Source organism: Marmota marmota, unplaced genomic scaffold, assembly GCF_001458135.2.
Source record: "Marmota marmota marmota unplaced genomic scaffold, marMar, whole genome shotgun sequence".
Taxonomy (NCBI): Eukaryota; Metazoa; Chordata; class Mammalia; order Rodentia; family Sciuridae; genus Marmota; species Marmota marmota.
Window position 1 is genome coordinate 9,122,397 of NW_026000249.1, and position 23,822 is coordinate 9,146,218.

The 23,822-nt window shown below is 37.5% G+C and overlaps 1 protein-coding gene across 15 annotated transcripts in view; it reads right to left on the reverse strand.

Annotated features, from left to right (window-relative positions):
- Sh3kbp1 (SH3 domain containing kinase binding protein 1) overlaps window positions 1-23,822 on the reverse strand; it is a 279,242-nt gene that overhangs the window by 118,832 nt on the left and 136,588 nt on the right. For 11 of the 15 annotated variants that reach the window (XM_048796358.1, XM_048796352.1, XM_048796353.1 and 8 more), the window contains one exon: window positions 23,576-23,781. In XM_048796358.1, the coding sequence (XP_048652315.1) occupies window positions 23,576-23,781 (206 nt within the window). Of the gene's footprint in view, window positions 1-8,726; window positions 8,749-8,770; window positions 8,820-9,326; window positions 9,473-23,575; window positions 23,782-23,822 lie in introns of those variants that run through there. The other 4 variants (XM_048796362.1, XM_048796359.1, XM_048796361.1 and 1 more) reach the window with 3 other exon arrangements.

The window sequence follows — 23,822 nt, forward strand, 5'->3', positions numbered from 1 at the left end:
TCTTTTCAGTGTCTCTAGTGAATTAGTATTGAATAGAAATGGTCTTAAAAAGCCTCACTAGCTATGTGATCTCGGACAAGTTACTTAATCTCTCTATACCTCAGTTTTCTCTTCTGAAATGGCAATAATAATTCATATATTCTAGATTTTCTAGGAGGCTTAAATGAAAAAGATATGTAAGGTACTCACTGTTATTGAATTTTACTAAATTAAAAAATCAATCATCGTAATGCCTCTTTATGAATTCTAGTTACAAAGAATGACTGTTTGACTGTAACAGATTTTAAAAAAATAAAAAATAAATAGCAGGTTAACAGCTCCATTCCTTTACTTGGGGTTTGGAGAACATGAAGCAACTTTTACAAGACACTCACACAGCAGAGTGGTGCTTGGAGAAAAGTGATAAATCTGAAAAATGAGAAGGGATGAAAAGCAACAGCCGTTACCTTATAGTCATTGCCTGGAAGGAAAAGTAGATAGAACAAAGAAGATAGGAGAACTGAGGAGGGTCAGAGCCGACAACCCACAGAGCTTTCGGGTCAATAAAGCTTCAGTTAAGGTGTCCCCTACAGTGAACAGCCAGAAGACCATCCCAGGAGCCCCTCAAGTGTGGGCACATGCCAACTGCTTCTGGCTGCATCCAAACTGTTATCCACTGTTAACGATGGAAAAACAACAAGGCGTGTGTCTGGGAAAAACAGCCTGTTGTCAGAGAACAGAAAGCCTTTTATTGCGAATTTTGATACTCAGGAGCAAACATACCACTATAGAAAATTACCCCAAGCCATCTTTTACAAAGCTTGGCGTCCATTCAATAATGAACGAAGAAATCCTAAACCACTGGACCAAACAGATACTCCTCCCAAGGCAGTTAAGAAACAGGGGCCAAATGAGACCATAAATTCTTGTAGTACAGATATCTAAAGCTGCTAGTGAAAATTACTGACAGATCCTTAGATGTGAAAAGCTGAATTCACAACCCTCTACCTGGAAGTGGCCAGGCCTCCTGCCAAAGGCTGCTCTCAAAGGCTTCTTTCAAGATTAGTGAGGAAGAGAGAATCAAAATCTTGTTCAGATCCTATATGGAGTAAATTACATTCAACACACCTTTGTGGAGCACCTACCACTATGCAGGCCACAAACACAAACTGCTTTCCTACCTTATTTTTACTTTCATGTTGTCAAGAGAATATTGTGTTCTCAGTTATAATCTGGGAGATTTAAACATAATGTTTGAAGAGAATCAATACAACCATCAAGTTCCAGTTCTCCCAGATCTTCTATGTATCTAGATGTTTAAAATAGAGCCTTAGATATTAGGGGTATACCTCAATGGTATAGCACATGTTTAGCATGCACAAGGCCCTGGGATCAATCCCCAACACCATCAAAAAAGAAAACAAAAACTGGGCCTTACACACAACCTTTTAAAAAGATGTTTACAAAAAGTTTGTAATGACATGGGAAATTTCATATAATGCTAAGTGGAAAAGATACAAAATTATGTGTGTGGAAAAAAATTGTGTATGTGGTATGATCTCAACCAGTTAAAAATGTATGGCAAAAGGACTGAAAGTTAATATTAAAAAATGTTAACAGTGGTTGCCCCATGATGATTAAATTATCACTGCTTTTTTTTTTACTTTCTTTTTTCTCCAGTGTTTTAAAAAACAGCACTTTATAATCAGAAAAGAATAAAGTTTTAAAAAATAAATAAAGTACACTAAGGTAGCTATAAAGGATGGTCTATCTCTCCACATTATGGATGTCTGTCCAAAGATCTGATTTGATTTGCAACACCTCCTAACTAGAAATCACATGCAGCTTTCATTCTTGTCATTGTATTTCCTTTTCCAAGCCATTAGTAAGGATGTGAAGAACATGAGTTGTAAAATGAGTCATGACAGTAATTTGTAAGGCACCACCCATATAGAACATTCTCCATCCACCATTTATCATCATCCTTTACTTATAGTTATTCATCAGTTTATATCTTCAGTGACTAAGTACATGATGTGGAGTCATTTCCAATTAATGTTGTTCCTAATAAAGTATTGAGACATTTTATCAAATGTTTCCAAAGTCAAAACATACTTCTTGCTCTTTTAATTAAACCCATGAAACCCTTATTCATACAGCCAAAAGGGACTAAAAAAAGGAGTTAATAACTTCTTTATAACTGTTTTTTTATGTATGATCAAAGACAATGTTTACAGATTCCTCATCTTTGAAGAAGTATGGATTTAAGGGGTGGAATCTATTTGCATAAGGTCCATACTTAAGTCATCCTCAGTTTCCTAGACGTTCTCTAGGTTTTCATAAGTAAAAACATTTTTAAAACACCAAAGTAATAACCAAAGAGTTTCTCAAATGGCAGAAAAACAAGCATGATGAAACTCTCCCCTACACCGCCCTGCAAATTTTGAGATTTCACTTTTTTCCTGCTACTCTTAGGACTACTACATTTATATTTACTGAAGAATATCACAAATTTTAAATTACCCAGATTTTACAGATATTTTCATTTCTCAGTTATTTGGTGAACATCTCCACTTAATGTGAATATATTGCTGACTTGAAAATTAAGATTGACTTTTTAAAAAATGGGATTCAAGATTTGGAGTGTGGACAGATTGAATAAATTCACTTATTTTGGACTGGGGATTGAACCCAGGGTTGCTTTAATCACTAAGCTATATTCTCAGTCCTTTTTATTTTGAGACAGGATTTCACTAAATTGCTTAGGGCCTCACTAAATTGCTGGGAGACTGACATTGAACTTGGAATCCTCCTGCCTCAGCCTCCTGAGTCTCTAGGATTACAGAGCACACCTGGCTGAGTAAATGCATTTTTAAAAGAAACGTTTTTTGTCTAGTGGAACAAAAGTTCAATATGGTCTCTACTTGGCTGTCATTCGTATCCATTCACCCTTTCATTCATTTTAACTTCAATTTAATGGCAAGTCTGAGGGGGGAAAGGAGAGTTCTCTTAGGGCTGGAAATTCTCTTGAGTTTTAGGCAAATTATATATTCATCATATGAACAAAGTAAGTCTTTCCTTACTCATTTTGCATGTTCTCATTTTCCTGTACTAAAATATTTCTCCATTCTTCTCCTTTCTCTGTAATATATACAAAGACACTAAACGACAAAACATAGAGAAAGAAAAATTTTCATTTAAATCAGAAAACATGAAATCACCTATTTTACCCTTGTGTTGTTTTAAATTGCCCTTTTTGTGGTTATATGTTACTTTTTATGGTATATTTTGGTTTATTAAGGGGAAAAAGGCAAGACATCGTACTCAGTAAAATATCCCAATTGACACATTTTCTTGTCTTAAATTCCTTGTATTTTTCTATTACAATGGAGAATGTTCATTTCAATGTTCTCCATTTTTAGACTCCAGAAAGCAGCAATCCCTCTTTGTGCTTTCCACAAAGACTTGCTATAGGCTGCATGCAGGAAAAACACAATGCAGATTCATGGAAGATGGTGACAAAGGAGGACAAAAAGAAGGAATGGTGCTTTTGTAGTAAATAAAGCCTTCGTTACTCCTGAGTTATTATATTTCATCCATTTCAGATAGATGAGTTCAGATTGGTCATCTCCCCAAATTGACAGGGATTTTCCATAAAAGATTTTCATATCCTGGCCCCCATAGGACAATTAAGAGTTATCAGCCCTCAGTACTGACTATTTCTCCCTTATTCCCACCTATGTCACTATGCCTCAAGTTAACTAGAGCTCTCCTTTTTTGCAGTCATTCCTGGGACTAGAAAACAGTCACCCCATCAAACCCTGTTTAATTCTTCATTTCCTCACGGCCTCTGTTTGGTCATCTCTCTTTGCTGCAATGATCACTATTTCTCCACAACTCCTGATTTCCAGTTTCTTGACCATCTTCATTCACTGCCTTGTGTCATTACCTCCTAGAATATCTCTGCTTCTTTCTAGCCATTCAATTTCACATCAAGAAAATCAACCACCATTAGAACTTTCATTTCATATAGAGTTGGGCTAGATAAAAGTATTGCTTTATGGTTTCACAGATCCATTTTTTTATTACTTGGAAATTCAGCAGTCCCTCTCTGATCCAGCTCTCTCTCTTTGTGACACAATAGTATCTATATTCCTATCACTTGAAAAAAACAGGATTCTAGTTGGGAGCAGTGGTGCACACCTGTAACCCCAGTGACTACGGAGGCTGAGGCAGGAGGACCATAAGTTCCAGCCCAGCCTGAGTGACTTCATAAGACCCCATCTCAAAAGAAAAAAATAAGAAGGGCTGGGGATGTAGCTCAGTGGTAGAATGCCCTGGGGTTCAATCCCCAGCACCCCCCCCAAAAAAAAAAACAAAAAAAAAACACCAAAACAAACAAAAACAGGATTCTAAATTTTAAGTAAGTAGTCCACTTTCACTGCTTCTAAAAATGCTTAAATGTAGAGGGGGGCATTAGGGCTGGAAAGAAAAGAAATTAAATATAAAATTAGAAACACAGACCTGTATAACATCCAGCTCTCCGAGTATAGTAACTAGATAGTGCCAAGCACTATATCAAGAGGATAAATGTGGAATGTTCTAGGGTCTAAAATGTTGACAGGTTTGATATTATTACTTCACTTACTATCAGAGTCTAGAAAAGGTACCCACAAAATTTTAGAAAAGCTGCCTCTAGTGGAAAGAGAAAATGAACACCTGAACTAAGAAGTCAAAATAAAAAGGAAAGACAGTGCAGATGCTACCAAAACAAATGGAGCAAAACATATTAAAATCACTGGCGGGTGAAAATGCTTAGCCAGTAAAAGAAGAAAAAGAAAATGAGGCAATAAATACATCTTTACCACTTCTAACTTCTTTATCTTAAATGAACAAAACAGAAATACAACTTCTATGTGAGACAGACCTCAATTTTCTGCTTCCCCTTTTCCAAACCCTGACTATTGTATCCCTAAAAGTTCAAGGATAAGTTTAATTGAGGTGACACTTCTGAATCATAAGGCCATTTGTCAAATGCCTTAAGGATGGCTTTTTGATGAAGAAGTGCCTTTTAAGGTTATTCTGATATGCTTTTAATTGTGAATTGTTCATATTATAGCCCACGTTTTAAAAGACAGAAATAACTATTAGAGGTAAAAGAAGGGCTCATTATGCTTGTGTTTTCATTTGTTTCTACAGCATTTATGGGTATATATTTATTTGAGGATCTGGCCTTCAAAATTAAGAGTCTGAGTTGGAAATAAGTTTGTCATCTTGTACCAATTAAATGGTCTGCAATGCCACAGAGTAGTACCAAAGAAGTTGCTGACTGATTGAGCTCTGCAATCCACATTCTTTATATGTGAGAAAAGACACACCACCATGCCTCTGGATAGCTTGTTTTAAAGTTGCCAGTTTTCATATAGCATTAAATTCATTCCATCCCACTGAAACCCAGTTGGCCAGAATATCATTTTACAACTAGTGAAAATATCAGAGAGAAAAAGACAAGTTAAGTACAAAGGCATGATCATTTTAATGGCCACTTGGGAATTTATAAAACCTTGAATTTCAGAAACCAAAAACATCTGCAAATTCCAGGATATAAATATTGTGAAATAATGATTAGTATCAGGAAAGAGAAAAAGAGGGACAATTAAATACTTACAGAAAATTCTGTATGTCCTACTGAAGGATATTAATCAAACAACTCAGCAAACAACTTATAAAAGGAAGAACTTTCATTTCCTGTCCCCAAGCAATTCCAGAGTAGAAGGTGACAAGAGAAAACCAATCATAAAACTAGCCTTCCTCACTACATAAAATCAATCAAGTACTATCACTTCAAATTAACAATAGCATCAAGGAGAAATTCATCTTTTCTCAAAAGAACTATTTTGAATCTATTCTCCATAAAACTTCCAACTACAGATTCAAGTAAGGGGACAAGGTTATGGGAAAAACAGGAAATCAACCAACCACCTGGACACTCCACTTAGTTTTTCTTCAGGGACTGTGGAAAATGGGAACCTAGTTCTTCCTTTAAGTAATTTGCAATCCTGTGGGATTATGCAACTGGTTAATGGTGATCCTCAGAGAGAAGATCTTTTCCCTGACTCTTCATTCTAAGATGAAAAGAATGATAACCTTCTCCCTTAGTGCTAGGCAACATGAACACACATTAAATGCCAATTCTAACCTTAATAAGATGTTACTTCACATCCATTAGGATAGCTACTATCAAATAGAAAATAGCAAGTACTGGTGAGGATATAGAGAAATTAGAACACTTGTGCATTGCTGATGGGAATATGGTACAAACTATGAAGTTTCCTCAAAAAATTAAAATTAGAATTATTGTATGATCCAACAATTCCAATTCTGGAGATATACCTAAAAGAACTGAAAGCAAGAACAAGCATTGGTATGTCAATGTTCATTGCAGCATTACACACAATAGGCAAAAGGGGAAAACAACTCAAATATCAATTGACAGATGAATGGTCCAACAAAATGTGGTCTATCCATACTACTTAGAAAGAAAAGAAATTCTGACACAAGCTACAACATGAACAATCATGAAATAAGCCAGCCATGAAAACACAAATCTGTATGATTCCATATACTCGAATTCAGACACAAAACATAGAATGGTAGTTGCCAGGGGCTGTGGCGAGGGTGCTCTGGGGACTTACTGTTGAATGGGTACAGAGTTTCAGTTTTGCAAGATCAAAAAGTTCTGGAGATGAACGGTGATGATGGCTGCACAACTACTTGAATATACTTAAAGCCACTAAACTGGATACTTAAAAATGGTTAAGACTGTAAATTTTAAGTTATGTATTTACTACAATTAAACAATTATACATTTCTATAGGAATACCTAGAAAGCTTGAATGGGGATTGCCACTGGGAAGTAAAAGTGAGTATATAGGATTAAGAGAGTCTTGTTTTTATTCTGTTGGTATTTTTTTTTCTTTTACCATATACTTGGGTTATTTTAAACAAAAAAGAAACCAACCAAAATTAAGTCAGCCTTTCACCTGTAAATTCCTCTTTAAAAATTCAGCTTAAGGGCTGGGGCTGGAGCTCAGTGGTAGAGTGTTTGTCTAGCATGTGTGAGGCACTGAATTCGATCCTTAGCACCACATGATAAAAACGTCTAAATAAATAAAAATTCAGCTTAAGGGAATACTCAGGGAAGGAACAATGATACACATACAAGAATGATGTTTTTAATATTTAAAGTGTGAGCTGGGCACAGTGGTACATGCTTGTAATTCCAGCAACTCAGGAGGCTGGGGCAGAAGGATCCCAAGTTTGAGGCCAGACTCAGCACCTCAGAAAGGCCTTAAGCAGCTTAGTGAGATCCTGTATCCAAATAAAAAGGGGAAAAAAGAATTTTAAAGGAAAATTTTTTATAATTTTATTTATTTATTTTATGTGGTGCTGAAGATCAACCCAGTTCCTCACATGTACTAGGCAACCACTCGCCCACTGAGCCACAACCCCAATCTCCCAAAAAGGAAAAAAAATTAAATAAAAAAAGCTTTTAATATGTGGAAGCAACCTAGGTCATTATCATTTAGGGATTGGTTCAATAAATGGTGTTGTATCTCTACAATGAATGGAGACCCTGAAGATACCATGTGACTATATGACAGAAAAAGAGGGCCCATAATGTGTTAAGATTTTAAAAACAGGCAATATTTACTATAACCCATTAGTGTATGAAGAGTGACAGGTGTGCACTGCATGCATAGTCAGGCTCAGGGGGAAAAATCTAGAAGGATAAATATAAAATATTAACTATAGTTCCTCAATAAGAGGACTATGGAAATTTTCTATTTATTTCTTCAACTTTGAGTTTTTATTATTTTTCTAATTATTGCAAAGAATTCTTGTCATGGGATAAGTAACAGTTATTATTCTGAGAAACAAACAAGCAAAGGGTTCAGGACGCCCCTCACAGTCTTAGGGGCTAAAAAAAGTGAGGTAGGGTAGCACTACTGCTGAGAATTTTCCACAGGTCACAACTTGCTACCCATCATGTTCCATCTCATTTCTCCAATGAAGTCACCCTCTTAATTTTGCACACAAATACCTAATTCTGAGTTCTACTTCTCAGAACTCAGAATGATGACATCAGCAATAAGATCAGCAAATTTCAGATCTCTTTCCCTAGGAAAATCCTCTCAAGCCTCGGCAGAAGAACTTATTTTTATTTTAGTCAACCCCTACTGAGACTCCCCTCATAGATCTGCCTTTGTCTTCCTTCTAGGCAAGCAACAGATGCCATTTAAAAACCTTTCAAGAAGTTGTCTTACTCTTGAAATAATGTTAGAACAACGTGTTTCCTTTTTGCCATGGTATTTCCCTTTTGGGGGGTAATTTTGAAAATATTATAATTTAAAGTCAACAGAAAAAGACATAAAGAGAAATACTTTATAGACCTCGGCTCTCCCCTTAAATTTTTTTTTTCAATGATATATAGGGATATAGAAGACATATGACACACTGTAAACCTCACTTATCCTGTGGCTTATTTAGGGAATTTTATTTTGTGTTTGGAAAATGACAGACTTCTGCTTTTAGGTAGACAAATATGAACAACTCACAGAAAGAAACATAACCACTTATTACTAGTAAACTTTTAGAAAAGCAAATAGTTCAGTTTCTCTATTTTACTCTATATGAGTATATGAAAATAAATGCTCAGCCCTAAAAAATTAGGCAAATATCTTTACCTCCATAAAGAACAGTTCAAATGTACCCAGAAGTCACTACTCACAGCTTCTCCATTCACAAGGAAAACTCCAAATGTCCGTGCCCCCCAAGAATGAAATGTCCCATAGCTGACTCGCTCTGCATGGACATATTCTTCTCTCCTAAACTAACCTGAAAAGCAAGCTGGATTTGTTTACTGCACAAACATCTGTAATTGCTAAACAGCTAGCTCTGTGACACGGTGTAACAGTTACTGCTTGTGCAAACTGCCCATCGAAATTACTCTCTGCAGTATGAGCACATGAAAAGCAACACACAGAAATTGGAAACATCTGTAAAAATTAATGGCAGAATTGACCAAAGCATCGGAGGTGAGGGTAGAGGATTAAAACAGTTGAATAGCTTCAGTGCAATATCTGATTTTAGAAAAGACTCCTTACATTTGATATGGGCTCTTCCTTAGTAAAACCAGAGCTCCCCCTCCATTGTGAGAGTCTAGCTAGCACACACACATTTTAACCCACCCATGTAAATCCAGTACAAGTCCTGCTACAAAATGGTATAGGTAAGATACAAATTAAAGGGATTTATTATAACTCTAAAAGCAAAAAAAGAAGTACCTCTTCTCCCATCATGCAGTCAGCCTCCTCTCTTCAGTTTGAAAAGGTCCCAGAACTACCCTGAAATCCTCCCACTTCCTTCCAACAGCCAAAGGCACGGAGCCTGAGGACCCAGCCTAACCCTGACTCATACTTGGGACCAAATGAGGAATGGGGAGAACAAAGCTTGCGTTTGTTTATGGTTCAGGAAGCCAGGGCCGATTCATGGCTTGGGTGGCTTTGCGAGAAGTCCTCCTCCCCTGCCTACATCACTGCAGGAATCTAGGTTGTCTCCTGGGGCCCAAAGGTGTAACCACTCGGACAAGGAACACACTGAGGGAGTATTTATTTGGCAGGACCCAGTGACCACTTGGGTTTAAAAATGCCAGAGAGGAAATAAAAAGCCAAATATCTTTCAACAGATCACATGTTTGGAGAATGAGGGCTATCTAAAACATGGTCTGTAAATGAAATATCAATTGTGAAAATGCCTGTATTTTAAAGGAATAAAATTAGTTGTACTGCAAAAAAAAATTACTCATGGAAAAAAAAAAAACCTTAAGAAGGAAAAACAGTAGTAGCTTTATAGAAACACTTCCCCTAGGAAAAATATAGCAAGATTGCTGCCATGTCATCAGACGTATTCCAACGGACTGGCATGAGCTGTTTAAATAGCAATTTTTCCCCCAAATTGATACCATTTTAATCACCACTTTAATGAATTTAGAGCCCAGTGGTTAATAGTTCAAAACTCTAGAACCAGAGTATCTGAGATCAAAATCCCAGTTGGCCACTTGCTATCTGTGTTATTATCAACAACATATTTAAACTTTTTGCCTCAGTTTCCTTATCTATAAAATAGGAATGATGGGGTTAGGGCAGATCAGTGATAGAATGCTTTGCCTAGTACATTTGAGGCTCTGGGTTCCATCCCTAGCACCACCAAAAAACAAGAAACAAAAACAAAAACCTCCAAATGTGAATAATGGCATTAATCTACAGGGGTATTTGGAAGACTAAATAATGTAAATGAAAAGTGCTTACAGAAGAACCTGGTACATAGCAAATACCATATCAGCCACTATTACAAGTTCAGGACTACTTTACAAATCAGGTTGCCAAATCAACATTATCCACATCATACCCCATTTCTTATATTCTCAAACCCTGATGACCTGTTTCAGTTGTTAACTATGGTTAATGTTTTGAATTTTAAGTTAAACTAATTTTAAAATCATTTAGTCCATATTTATTAACTGCCTACACTGTGTCCTACTCTGTATAATAATAATCTTTATAATCTGTTTGGGTAAATACGACATAGATCTGTTTATATATGACACATGAAACATAACAAATGTGGGAGATGTCACTAGGTGATAAATGACAAATGTTGATACAAGTGTTACAAAATTAGCATTTGGAATTCAGAACACAGATAAGAAATCACTTTAACAAAGTCCAATTAGGATAAGAGAATGGACAAATCTGTGCAGAAGGATTCCAAAAACTTTATTTAGATACTCCTCCCTCAAGGAAGTGCAACATAAACCCCACACTTTAAGCCCAGGGTTCAGAATGACCTCTTCTAAAAGAGCTGAGTGTGGAAGGAAAACCCAGAACTTTCAAGGGGAGAAGCTTGACTAACACACCTCAGTCAAGGTGAAGAAGGGTAACATCAACAGTATGAAGTCATCTTGATAGTTTGTGCCCTAATTATGGTGTGATATAAATGGTACTTGCTATGGTTTAGACATGAGGTGTCACCCAAAAGGTTATGTGTGAGACAATGCAAGAAAGCTTAGAAGTGAAATGATTGGGTTATGAGAGCCTTAACCTAATCAGTGTGTTAATTCCCTGATTCAGATTAACTGGGTGGTAACTGTAGGCAGGTTGGGTGTAGCTGAAGGAGGTGGTGGGTCACTGGGGCATCTGTTTTGACCTTGTTGAGCAGAGCTCTCTCACACGCTTTCTCTCCCTCTCTCTCTCTCTCTCCTTCCTAGTGGCCATGTCCTGAACCACTTTACTCCATCACACTCTTCCACTATGATGTTCTGCCTCACCTTGAGCACAGAACAAGCGAGTCAGCCATCTATGGAATGAGACCTCTGAAACTGTGAGACCCAACTAAACTTTTCTTCCTCTAAAATTGGTCTTCTCAATGAAATTATGGCATTTGCCAGTGAATGGATGGAACTGGAGAATATTAAGCTAAGTGAAATAAACCAATCCCAAAGAACCAAAGGCCAAATGTTTTCTCTGATATGTGGATGCTAATTCACAATGAGGGAGTGGGGGAATAGAAGTATTTTGGACTAGACAGAGAGGAGTGAAGGAAGGGGAGGGGGAAAGGGAATAGGAAAGATAGTAGAATGAATCGGACATTATTACCCTATGTGTATATATGACTACTCGACCTGTGTAACTACATCATGTACAATCAGAAGAATGAGGAGTTATACTCCATTTATGATCTGTCAAAATACATTCTACAGTCATGTATAACTAATTAGAACAAATTTGAAAATATATTTAAAAAATAAAAAAAAAATCAATCAATAATTTTTTTTTTTTTTGATTGGTCTTCTCAGGATATTTTGGGAACAGCACAAAGCTGACTAAAACATCACTTCTCTTCTGTGGTCTTCCTCCCTAAAACATATCACTTCATTCTAATCATGAGAAAAACTTGGAATAAATGCCTATTTAAGGACATTCTAGGGGCTGGGGTTGTGGCTCAGTAGTAGAGCACTTGCCTAGCATGCATGGGGCACTGGGTTCGATCCTCAGCATCACATAAATGTAAAATAAAGATATTGTGCCCACCTAAAACTTAAGAATAAATATTTAATTTTAAAAAAGGACATTCTACAAAACTCAAAACTGTCAAGGTCATCAAAAACAAGGAAAGTCTGAGAAACCATTGTAGCCAAGAAATAGGGTAACTAAATGTAATGTAGTAATCTGGATGAGACCCTGGAACAAAAAAGAACACTGGGTGAAAATGAAGGCAATCTGAAAAAAGTATGGACATCAGTTGATAATGATATATTGACATTGGCTCATCAATTAGGACAAATATATGATATTAGTATAAGCCATTAACAATAGTGAAAACTGATTTTATGGGGTATGTGAGAATTTCCTGTATTATCTTCACCAAATAAAAAGTTGATTAAAAACTAATTAGAAAGATAAGCCTGTTGAATGCATATGTATGCAGAAATAAATACATGTGTGATTTATAGATATGCAAGAATATGTCCATATGCATTTATAACTGTATTTAACTATGTCCTCCCTATGTGATTTTTTAGAATTTTCTCTATGTTAGGGCATTAATTTCCAGGATATACAAAGAACTCAAACTTCTCACACACACAAAATAACTCAATTGATAAATGGGCAAAGAAACCAAACAGACCCTTCTCAAAAGAAGAAATATGAATGGTCAACAAATATAAGGAAAAACATTCAACATCTCCAACAATTAGAGAAATGCAAATTAAAACCATATAGAGGTTTCATCTCACTCCAGTTAGAATGGCAACTATCAAGGATACAAGTAAGCTGGGTGCGGTGGCTCATGCCTGTAATCCCAGCAACTTGGGAGGCTGAGACAGAAGGATCACAAGTTCAAGGCCAGCCTCAGCAAAAGTGAGGCACTAAGCAAATCACTGAGATGCTGTCTCTAAATAAGATACAAAATAGGGCTGGGGATATGGCTCAGTGGTTGCATGCCCCTGAGTTCAATCCCCAGTACCCACCTCCGATCAAAAAAAGAATACAAGTAATAATAAATGTTGGTGAGGATGTGGGGAAAAAAGTGCACTTTTACATTGCTGGTGGGACTGTAAATTGGTGCAACCACTCTGAAAAGCAGAACAGAGATTCTTTAAGAAACTAGGAAGGGGGCTGGGGCTATGGCTCAGCGGTAGAGCACTTGCCTAGCATGTGTGATGCCTTGGGTTCAATCCTCAGCCCCACATAAAAATAAATAAACAAAATAAAGGTATTGTGTCCAACTACAACTAAAAAATAAATATTTTAAAAAAAGAAACTAGGAATGGATCCACCACTGGACCCAATAATCCAAGTTCTCCAAATATATCCAAAAGATTTTAAATCATCATACTACAGTGACACAGCCACATCAATGTTTATAGCATCACAATTCACAATAGCTAAGCTATGGAGCCAATAGGTGCTCTTCAACAGATGAATGGATAAAGAAATTGTGGTACACACACACACAGGAATATTACTCAGCCATAAAGAAGAATGACTTTATGACATTTGTCAGGAAATGGTTGGATCTGACAAATGTATACATGCTAAGTGAAATAAGCCAATCTTAAAAAACCAAAGGCTGAATGTTTTCACTGATATGTGGAAGCTAAACCACAATAATGGGGGTGAGGGGAAGAAGAAAAGTTCAGTACATTAGACAAAGGCAAATGAAAGGAAAAAAGGGGGGATAGGAATAGGAAAGACAGTAGAATGAATCTAACATAATTTTCCTATGTACATATATGAAAATACCTAAGTGAATCCCACCATCATGTATATCCACAAGAATGGGGTCCTAAATTAGAATAAGATATATTCCATTGCTGAGAGCCATAGCCAAGTAGGAATGACACATGGCATTTTGGGTTGAAAGGTGACCCTGCTCAGGGATTAGGGTGGCTCCAGGTTTAGGGTGGATCCTGCTGGGAATAGGGCGGCTCCAGGATTAGGGCGGATACTGGTGGGATTAGGGCATATCCTGCTGCCTCAGGTGCCCACTCCTTTGGAGTTCCACTCCTTTTTGAGTTCTCGCGGGGTTCTGAGAGAATTGATACACAGAGCCCGGTGGAGGGAGTGTATTCCCAGGTAGTGTGTGTAGAGTGTCGGTGAGAGTTCGGGAATAAAGAGTTGCTGTTTGAATCTACAAGGCTTTGTGGTGGCTCGGTTATTTTGTGCCCAGCCAGACTGCGGCATTCCATGCTGTATAATTTTACCAAAATGGATTCTACTGTCATCTATAACTAAAAATAACCTGTTATCTTCCCCCCCAAAAAAAACTAAAAATAAATAAATAAATTTTCTCTATCTTTAGCCTATCTATTAACAAAGGTAATAGAATGCTGACTCCTGGCTTTTTGGTTCCCAAGATACACAAAGAATTTTCTTTGAAAGGAAACTTGGCTCTTCTGTCAGTTCTGCTGCCAACCCAGGCAACGGCAACCCAGCTTAAAGAGTATGCATGAGGTGGGCCCATCTGCCCCTTTCCAAGAGCTACTAGAAGTTCCTGGTGCCTAGCCAATTAGTCATCAACCACGGAGCCCCAGGCTGGCAACTCTCCCAGCTACTTCCTCTCCTATCCGCTAGTCCACATTCCCTGGCACCTCCCCAGTTATCTCTCTAAAGTGCAAAGCTGATCAGGCGATTGCCCAATTGAACTCCTTGACCAACTTGCCAGCCCACCCAGAAGAAGTATAGCTTGTAAGGGGACTGGCAGGGCCTTGTGGGATGAGGCACCACCTCCTCTCCTGTGCACACTGCCAGTATCATGGCTTTCTAACGTCTTTGTTTTGTTTGTTTGTTTTGGTACTAGGGATTGAATTCTGGGGCACTCAACCACTGAGCCACATCCTCAGCCCTATTCTGTATTTTAGAGACAGGGTCTTACTGCGTTGCTTAGCACCTCGCTTTTTGCTGCACCTCACTTTGAACTTGCAATCCTCCTGTCTCAGCCTCCCCAAGCCACTGGGATTATAGGCATCCACCACCGAACCCAGCAGAATCCAACATCTTTTAACATTTCACTCAATTACTCCCTTCTTGAAAAGATCTCTGGGATACCCCTAGCCCTTCCTTCTCAATATCTTAAAAAGGAACTTTTGTTCCTTCCTTTCTATTCTCATTTTTTGGACATACCCCTACTACTCTTTGTCCCCTGCATTAGGGTGGCTTTTATACATATTCAATTTTCTCCAATTAGGAACAATACTAAGCATCAAATGAAAGGAATGTATATGATGACTGATCAAGACATGACTTGAGGGGAAAGGTGTTAACTCTATTTCAGTTAAGTAGATCAGACCTACCCTACCCCAAATCAATAAACTGTCAGGCAAAAAAAAAAAAAAAATCTGCACTTACTATGCAAATACCATATCTAGACATACCATCTATTCAATATCTTTCCACATGAATTATCACCCCTTAGCTCATTTATATAGAAATCCCAGAGCTTCCACTGCTGATCCATAAAAGGCATTCAATAATGCATCAATGAATGAATGAGTGAGCCAACTGATGAACAAATAGGAAAGTGACTCTATAGCTAGACCACAAGCAGACCCCAGACAGAATGAGTTTTCCTTGATAATTTCAATTGGATTAGGACAAAACACTATCTTCATTCATTGAGTCAACAAATATTTATTGAGGGCCAACTATATATAACAGTTTCAGCCACTATTTTCAAGGAATTGTAAATATAATGGTGACTAACACAGACAAGGTCCCAAATTATGGCACTTGTTTTCTAGTGGCTGACATTTAAGACTTAGTGAAGTGAAACAAACAGCATAGGTACAGCAAAATTCAACTGTACTTCTCAGACTCTGAAATTCTCCATAATCAAAATGAAAGAAGAAAATCCTGGAAAGGGCACTGCCATTTATAGGCACTTCTTCTGTTCTATGATAGACAACAATAATAACCAACCTTATTCAAGTGATTATTGTACACCAGGCACTTTTCTAACCATTTTATCTGATACTCAGCCTATGCAAAAACCTTCTGGGGAAGATCCTCTCATTATTCTAATTTTTAAGATGAGGAATCAAAGCATTGAGTGGTTAAGTAACTTGTTCAAGAAGAGGCAGTGTTGGATTTGAACCTAGGCTCCCTGGCCTGCATGTTAATAATCTCTATAATTCTAAAAATATAATTCGTTTTGTTTTGTTCTTTGGTACTGGGGATTGAACCCATGGGTGCTATACTACTGGGCTACACTCCTACCCTTTTTTATTTTTTGAGACAGGTTCTTTTGAAGTTGCCCAAGCTGGCCTTGAACTTGTGATCTTCCTGCCTAAGCCTTCCAAGTAGCTGGGATTGCAGGTGTGCACCACCATTCCTGGCTCCTAAAAATATAATTTTAAGGCTTTCTGAAATGTGATTCTTAGTTGAAATCAAATAATTCTTAGAAAATACACAAGGCTGAGTGCTTTACAAAGTACATGTCAAACAAACATATATAAAACACCAAACAGCACCCAACATGTCAAAGAATAGCCTTGTTTCCTTTTCCCTATCAATCCTCCTCCCCCCTTATTTTTCCTAGGTAAGAAAACATTGCAGAGATACACTGGGGAGACAGAAACAGAAGTCTGAAAATCCCGGAGACTTTATTCATCCCAGGCAATCAGTGGGCATCTTAGTACCATCTGCTCATTAAAAGCCATGGATTTTCCAACAGCTCAAAAGATGATACATAATTTTATCTTATAAACAAAATGAGGGACATCCAATACTCAAAAGTCTCAGATAATCACAAGTTGTGATTTCATTACTCAAAAAAAAAATATCATTAACTTCTAGAAATTCCAGAGCTTATTTCTAGTCTTCAAAGGATCAAGGACATAGAGCTTTCAATTTTAAAGAAATAACATCATCACTAGATGTTTACATGTTTTAATTTTATGTAAGTATACAGCTTGATGAATTTTTACTAGAATGGATTTTTAAAAAAACACCTGAGATATGTATGAAGATATTTAAATTCTCTTACTGAGATTTGGCTAACTAAAACAACTGATTAGTGACTCATTTACATATAATTTTAATTCTAATTCTCCGTCACAAATAAGAGCTACAATGTTGATGCCATCAAGGCATTAATTTGGGTGATTGTGATTCTATAAATGAAACTCAAAATGTTAAGAGTTGAAAAAGAGACCTTACAAACAATATCTAGTAGAAAAACAAAATCCTTTTGCATGAGAAATGTCAAATTTACAAATGGAAATCAGCTAAGACAAGAAGACCATGGGAAAGGAGCTTTTTGAAGGATTCCTTTATAGGAAAACCATCAAACTTCAAAATACCTTTTCCAACCAGTCAAAAAAGACTGGCTTGACAGTGATTAAAGAGGCCTAGAGAGGCTGGGCATGGAATAAGATGGCACAAAAAAGCCAGGATTATTATGTATAAATCCATGTCCATTTAGGTCCTGGACTTGCCCAAGTATCTGTAATTTTTTAAATATATTTTTTAGTTGTAGTTGGACACAATACCTTTATTTTAGTTATTTACTTTTATGTGGTGCCAAGGATCGAACCTAGCACCTTGCACGTGTTGGGAGGTGAGCGCTCTATGACTGAGCCACAACCCCAGGCCCCCAAGTATCTGTAATTTATATACCCAATTATATTATCTGACACTTCTTTACCTAAGTGCTTAGTTGGAAGTAATCATCTGAGTGACTCATAAAAGGTGGAAAGAGTTTAGAAAAAGAGGGTAGGATCAGGCTGGTGTCACAGAAAAGCAGCCTGATGAGGAAATTCTCCCTCAGGTCCTCAGGTGGGAGACAGAGGTACCAGCTTTATTCATGAGAAGAAGGTCCTATGTGGGCTGCCTTCTTTCTTAAAGTCTTCCAACCCAATCTTTAGGCTACATATCAAACCTATATCTATCCACATAAAGGGAATTCAAATGGACACTCTTGAGACATTCTCTATCCTTGCATCCATTCTCCCCTGGAAGAGTGAAAGGACTTATCTGATAGGAGAATTTAGAAAAAATAAATTAGACATGCTCAGATTTTCTCTCTGCCCCTCTTAAAAGCAGGCATTCTCTGCAGGCCTTTTTAAATCATATGGGTCTCAGCCAGTCTAATGTTGAAATTGAGTAGGTAAGTCTAATTCTGGGAATCAACTGGAAGGCCCATTTAACTCTCACAGCAGACTATGCCTTTCAAATTTGCCATAAATTAAGTGGCTATGTATGTCTGGGTCTGTTTCTGGACTCTATTCTCTTCTATTGCTCTATTTACCTTTGCACCCATTCTACACTGCCTCTATCTTTGTTCTTCAAGATCATGTATGCTATTCTTGGTCCCTTACATTTTCATTTAAATTTTAGAATCAGCTTGTCAGTCCCCACCACCACCACCAAAAAGCCTCTTGATATTCTGAATGGGATTGTACTGAGTCTAAACATACTTTTAGTGAGAATGACACCTTTCTAAACCATGAACATGGTATGTCCTACACACCTTTCTGTACATGTTATATTGCAATGCTGTTACTGATGAAGGCAAATTTGAAAGGTAAAGATTACTCTGCAACATAGAAGGAATCATCTTTTCAATAACCAGTGCTGAGTTAACTGGATCTCTCTACTGAAAAATTTAGCAAATATTGTCTCTGTATTCTCCATTCACTGGTTAATCTTATTAATTAATACTGTACCTAAATTGGGGATGGGGAGCTATTTATTGGGAGAGCCAATATAAATTTGTCACCTGTTTTCTGAATTTTATTCACCATGTCTTCTGTAATCCACTCCTCACATGGTAGCTGGAATTCTTTCTCTAAACAACCTATCTGGTTATGTTATTTTCATGCTTAAAACATTTGCTGGTTCTCCATTACCCCCAAGATCAAGTCCAAATCTCCTAACAAGTCTCATAAGGTTCTTCATGATTTGGGCCCTGCTTCTTCCCCCATTCTCATATTTCCCCACTTTCTGCTGGAGCCTTTACACACTATCTGTGCTCTCTTTCCCTCTTCGAGGCATTATACATGCTGCTTTTCCTTGCTAACTCTGTTCTTTTTGCTTGATGAATGCCTAGTAGACCCATAATTCTCAGTCTAAAATCACTTCCTGTACGAAGTAGGTATATATACACATGAACACATGCTCTCCAGTCTTCCTAATGACTTCCTGCCATGTTTGAGAGCTCCTACAAGATGCTACACTGTGTTCTCAGCCTGATTATGACCATATTATTATTGCTTGTTTATTTTCTGTGACCCCATGAGGACAGTAATACGTCCCCGAGAATAGTGATATGTCTTTTATCATTGTATCCCCAGTGCTGTGCAAACAGTGAGCACTTGACAAACACTAGTTGAAATGAGTTACATTTATAGCTTACAAAGTATTTTCAGTTAACATCCTTCTTTTTGAAGTTCTATGAGGTACAATACATAAAAAGATTATTCCCATTTTATAGATGTTCCAACTAAAGTCAACTTTGACAAAGTCAGTCTGCTAGGATAATGGAACCAAGACCCTCTAAACTTCTGATATTTAACCTGGTTCATCTTTTACTACACAATGTTTTCATTATTTTGATGCAGCACACACTTGTATTTATTCTTAGTTTAAACGGTAGATTTTTCTACAAGTTATTTTTTCTTGAACCTTTAATCCAGGGAAAATTCTAATACACACAATAATAGAGCAGAGTATAGCAAATTCTCATATATGCATCACTCACTTTCAACAGTTATCAACTCATGACCAACATCATTTCTTCTATGCCCCACCAACTCGTCCATCTTCCAGTCTACTGGAAGCAAATCCCAGACATTATATCATTTCATCTGTAAATATTTCACTTAAGTGGTGCATTACACAAATCATTCACAGGCATATCCATTTAGGAGTATTAAAAAGGTTCATAAATGGAGTCCTTCCTTATAATTTAATAAGAGAAGAATACCTACATTATTTCTTTATTCATAGTCAGCAGGGGGATGCTAAACAATCTTTCTCCTGGCATATAATCTAATCAGTATCTCTGGGTGATATGGATTAAAACATAATCAAAATAAGCACAAAATTACTGATGCAGAAAAGTGGATGTCGATACTTTGCAAACTTGAATGGAAAGTACAATTTAAGGCCTGCAGACATTAATAATAATCAGCTTCTCTTTTTCCCTCATCCAAGTTATCAAACCAGTCATGTCAGAAGGTCAACTATCCCAGCCTAAGCAGGAGGCATGCTTGGGTCTAACCTATCAAATGCTTTTGTACAAGATCCAATTTGTGCTTCTGCCAAATCAAAAGAGCAGCTCCATTCTCAAAGGGAACTTTCTTCCTTAAACATAAATCCTGGACACAAAACCATCTCAGAAGTGATGAGAACCAGGCTGTACACTAATAAAACAATATCACACTCATCAGCTCTTGTGCCAGGTTGTATAATGACATAATGGATCCATAAATCTATGCAACTACCCATGGAACCAATCACAGGAAGCACAGATAGTTTCAAATCTTCTTAGATGTTATAAAAATTGTTCACAGCCATTAGAGCAGGCTGGGAAATTTATGTTTTCCCCAGAGGCTTCACACTGAGAAGTGGGTTAAGGGAGTTTCCAGCACATGGTTTCATTCTGCAAACAAATCAGGAAACAAGACACACGCACACATGCACACATATAGAGACACACATGCATATATATTACATAACTCTGATGGAATTAATATTTTTCATTGACATTGCTATTAATAATAATGCTTCATACCATCAATACCAATGCAATAAATCTATTTCACAAAGATGCATTAACCATACAATTACTTTAACTTGAACTATGCAGCTATTCCAGTATTCCACCCAGTCACCTCTTTCTATAGATGTCTGTAATCTCTAAAGTTCTATTATACAGCTTTTAATATTATTCATTTGACAAATACATATTGAGCACCTACTATGTGCTGTGCACTGTTCTAATAACATAGTGTACATTAGTGAAGAGAAGCAAGAAGCTTTATTAGGAAGTAGTGAAGGTAATGAGACATGGGTGGGTGGATTCTGGACATACTGTGGAAGCAGAACTGATAGAATTTCCTAATGAATCAGTCAAGGTCAACCCCAGGGTTTTTGCTCTGAGTGACAAGAGGGAGTTGGTGCAGCCTAAAACTAAGATATATGTGGGTGGAGGAGAGAGATGATGTGGAATTTGGGTTTGGATAAACTGATATGAATTTAAGATCTCCAAGCGGAAACACTGAAGTAAGAAGTTAAACCTATATCTGGAATAGCCAGGTAGGGTGGCCATGCACAAGTAGTCCTAGAACTCAGAACTAAGGGAGGAGGATCACTTGAACCCAGGAGTTTAAGGTCAGCCTGGGCAACATAATGAGACTATCTCAAAAATAAATAAACTTGGGAATTAATATTTTTCATTGATATTGCTATTAACAATAACCCAATATATTATTGGCAGTTAAATCAAATATTAGCAATAATAATAGTCACATATATGCACACATGCGCACGCGCGCACACACACACACACACACACACACAATGTCTTCCTACACACAGAATAAAAAAAGACCAAAAATATAAACCAAACGAAGGGAATGAACTATTTGTTGATTGAGTCAATGGTTAAGTTTACTTCAAACACTTGAATAAAATGGAGAAAAACTCCATCCATTGTTCCTTTCCAAGATGGTGACTTGGTCTTTTGTAAATACTTATAGGAATCTGAATACGATCATGTGAAACAGAAGTGAGTTCACAAGCTCACTAACTGGATACTAACTAGATAGTTCTCAGATCTTGAAAAACATCATATATTGAATACTGAAAGAAATAATGCTGGCTCCAAGCAACTTCAACAAAGGAAGAAATGGTCTCTAATTTCAAGGTTTCTTCCCTTTCCTCCCTTATTCATCTCTAAAGGGATTAAGTATCCCAAAAGCTCCCTTTTCAGAATCTGTTTCTAATGCATGATGACATGGGGCAAGGTTGCTGGGGCCATGGGGGTGGAACTTCTACAGCTGCAGAAAATGATGCAACCCTTAAAATTTCATCTCACTGAAAAATGAAAACATTTAAAAGCCACTGATAAACCTGCATTAGAGATGTGGCCAATTCCCCATCTTCCAAACCTGTTGGCACAAATGTCAAAGCAAAAATTTCAGCACTAAATCAAATTAACAAACATTCTTTAAGCACAGCACGAGTGTAGCTTATTATAATTTGGAAAATTCCACAGTATTTATTAACTCCTAAGCAAGGCTATGATGCTTAGAAGTGTACCACAGTAGACGTCATCAGCAGCCACAAGCGTGATGGCTCTGGGTGTGTTACTATGGCAACCGTGTACTCAGCAGCAACACACAGTCTCTGTCTTGCCAACCCAGAAGTAGAGACAGAAGAAAACAGCCAGCTCTCTGATGGGAACAACCCAGGGAGTCAATGCAGGCCATCTCCACCATTCACACATGCAGGAGACTTCTTTTCAGCAGTCTGAAATCATCTTCAACTTACTCTTACAGAAAAAAATATACAATCCCTTTTCTCTATTGCAAAACCACAGTCAATACACCAAAGCACAAAACACTAGAGAAGTGTACAAGAAAAGGAGAGAAATTTCTCAGTATGTGAAAGGTGTTAAAGGCATGTGTCAAGTCCAGGTATGAGGAGCTTTTCAAGAAAGGAGATGGAGAAGTGTGAGGCCATCTCAAAAGTCATCCTGAGAAACATTCCCTAGAGAGGTGCTATACTTTGGTTCTCAAATATCCTCCAAAGGATTGATCTAATGTATTAAAGGATTGATCCCCAGGGTGATGCTATTGAGAGGTCATGGAACCTTTGAGAGCTGGAGTGTTATGGCAGATTCTTAGGATATTGGGGGCATGCCTCTGAAGGAGACTGTGGGACCCCAGCACTTTCCTCTCTTTGTTCCCTGGCTCATAAAGTGAGTGGTTTTGCCCTGTCACGTGCTCCTGCCATGATGTGCTGCCTCACCACAGGCCCAAAACAATGGGCTGACCAATCAGACTAGAACCTCTAAAACTGTGAGCCAAAATAATCTTTTATCTTTTTTAATATAGTTTCTTTAGTTGTAGATGGACACAATACTTTCATTGATTTATTTTTATGTGGTGCTAAGGATCAAACCCAGTGCCTCACATGTGCTAGGCAAGTGCTCTACCACTGAGCCACAACCCCAGCCCCAATTTTTTACCTTTATTTGTTAACTATCTCAGATATTTCATTATAGTGGCAAAGCAGACTAACACAAGAGAGCCAGTAAAAGGAAACAGAAAACTAAAGTATGAGTCTTTTAAAGGAATCTATTCCCACACAGAGGATGAGCTAAAAAGCAGGGTGGGCAAATAACCAGTACATGAGGACAATGAAACCCTAAAAGAGGCATTAGAAGTCTCCAACACCAAACCCCACAAAATGCACTTTTGGATATGCCACATTATACTGAAATAAAATAAAATGGTCAAACATACCTTTTCTACTGGCAGAAAGTCGTTTTCTACTTCAATTGACCTTGGTCTTAGTTTGATTGGCTTGTCTTTGAAAATATCTCCAAAACCCACTCCCTTAACTTTCTTGGGCTGGATGGCCGCAGTTGCCATTGTCCCATTGGCACCTTCAGACTTGGTACTGCTGGAGTCACCCCCATCACTCTCGGAGCCTGTGGTTTCCCTTAAGCCTGTCAAGAGTGGGGATGGGGAAAGAAAGAGGTCAGAAATC